The sequence below is a fragment of the Callorhinus ursinus genome, unplaced genomic scaffold (genome assembly GCF_003265705.2).
Source record: "Callorhinus ursinus isolate GAN/ISIS: 27379988/994484 unplaced genomic scaffold, GSC_fseal_2.0 scaffold88, whole genome shotgun sequence".
Taxonomy (NCBI): Eukaryota; Metazoa; Chordata; class Mammalia; order Carnivora; family Otariidae; genus Callorhinus; species Callorhinus ursinus.
The window spans coordinates 1,413,880-1,415,719 of NW_027397150.1; the positions used below are offsets into that span (position 1 = coordinate 1,413,880).

At 52.8% G+C, this 1,840-nt stretch overlaps 1 protein-coding gene across 1 annotated transcript; it reads left to right on the forward strand.

Moving 5' to 3' along the window:
- Positions 1 to 587: 587 nt before the first annotated feature.
- LOC112814930 (olfactory receptor 10J1-like) lies at positions 588 to 1,517 on the forward strand. Its single transcript, XM_025860699.2, has one exon. It carries the CDS (start codon positions 588 to 590, stop codon positions 1,515 to 1,517), a length of 930 nt encoding a protein of 309 aa, XP_025716484.2.
- The last annotated feature ends 323 nt before the right edge of the window (positions 1,518 to 1,840 follow it).

Consider the following 1,840-nt stretch of genomic DNA (forward strand, 5'->3'; position numbering starts at 1 on the left):
TGCTACAGGGCACCCCCGGTTCTGGGTGGCTCCGAGAACTGACTGGCATCTAGGAAGAGGCCTATAGGATGGAGGTTAAGAGGAACAGGACCGACAGAGCTGGAGAACTGGAATGCGAATGGGGTGCGTAGAGCCCCATGGCAGGTGCTCCCCCCAAACCCTAGCCGCTCAGGAATGAGCCAGTGGCTGCAGACCCTAGAGCCCAGCAGGACCGAACCTCAATGTATTCAATAACTTGTTGAATAGAAACATTTTAAGCTTAAGTATCGTGCTCCTATGAGTAACTCTACAAGGTCATCATCACTACATTCATATAAAGACAAGATGCTAATTCCTGACTCGAGACAAGTCAGCACATGACGATAGGAGTCTACAGCATTTGACTCCAAAAGCCACATTCTTTCTCTTAGCGAGAAAACATTTCTCTACTCTCTATTCCCAAAAGGCACAAACGTGAATGTGAATATAGAGAAGCAGAGACCCAAGGCAGACTAACCACAAGAACTCCCCCGGCCGAGTTGACAGAAACCACCCGTCCAGGTTCCTTACAGGATTTTTTTTCTCTCTTAGATACGGCCTATGATTTAATGGAGAGAGAGAATCACACTTGGGTGAGGGAGTTCACTTTTCAGGGTTTCTCCAGCTTCTGTGAGCACCGGCTCACCCTGTTTGTCGTATTCCTTGCGCTGTACGCCCTAACGCTGGCTGGCAACGTCATCATTGTGACGATCATTAATGTTGACCGTCACCTCCACACGCCCATGTACTTCTTCCTGAGCATGCTGTCTGCTTCAGAGACCGTGTACACGCTTGTCATCATACCCAAGATGCTCTGTAACCTCCTGGGCCTGAGTCGGCACATCTCCTTGGCTGGCTGTGCCACCCAGATGTTCTTCTTCATCACCTTGGCCATCAACAACTGCTTCCTGCTCACAGCCATGGGGTTCGACCGCTATGTGGCCATCTGCAACCCCTTGAGGTACACAGTGCTCATGAACAAGAGGGTGTGCATCCAGCTGGTGGGGGGGCCCTGCAGCATTGGCCTAATCGTAGCCATGACACAGGTGCTGGCTGTGTTCAGGTTGCCCTTCTGTGCCACAAATGTGGCCCACTTCTTCTGTGACATCCGACCTGTGATGAAGCTCTCTTGCATCGATACCACAGTCAATGAGATCCTGACTGTGATCATCAGTGTGCTGGTGATCCTGGTTCCCTTGGGGCTGGTCTTCATCTCCTACGTCCTCATCATCTCCACCATCCTTAAGATTGCCTCAGCCGAGGGCCGGAAGAAGGCCTTCGCCACCTGCGCCTCCCACCTCACGGTGGTCATTGTCCACTATGGCTGTGCCTCCGTTGCCTACCTCAAGCCCAAGTCCAAAAATACCAGGGATCAGGATCAGCTGATCTCGGTGACCTACACCATCATCACCCCCCTGCTGAACCCTGTGGTGTACACCCTGAGGAACAAGGAGGTCAAGGATGCTCTGCTCCGGGCCACTCGTAGGAAGCTTTCCTGACAAGATGGGCCCACTTCAGTGGGGATCCTATAAGATTCTCTAGAGCAGGAGAGCAAAGCAGTGCCCACAGTCCCTACAGCTAAAATTCTGGAGCCTACTAAGCAGTGGGTGAGTGAGAAGAGAACAAGAGCACTAAGGTTCAGCCACTGGAGAAAGGGACACATTTCCCCAGAGCGCAGGCAAGCCTGCACCTCACACGCGGACACAGACACTGTGGGACTTCAACACAGGAGAAGGGACTGCTGGGAGGCAATGGGCAGTGTGGGCGGAATGACATCAGGACAGAAGGAAGGATGAACCGGGGGCGGCTGCTCCGGGACAAG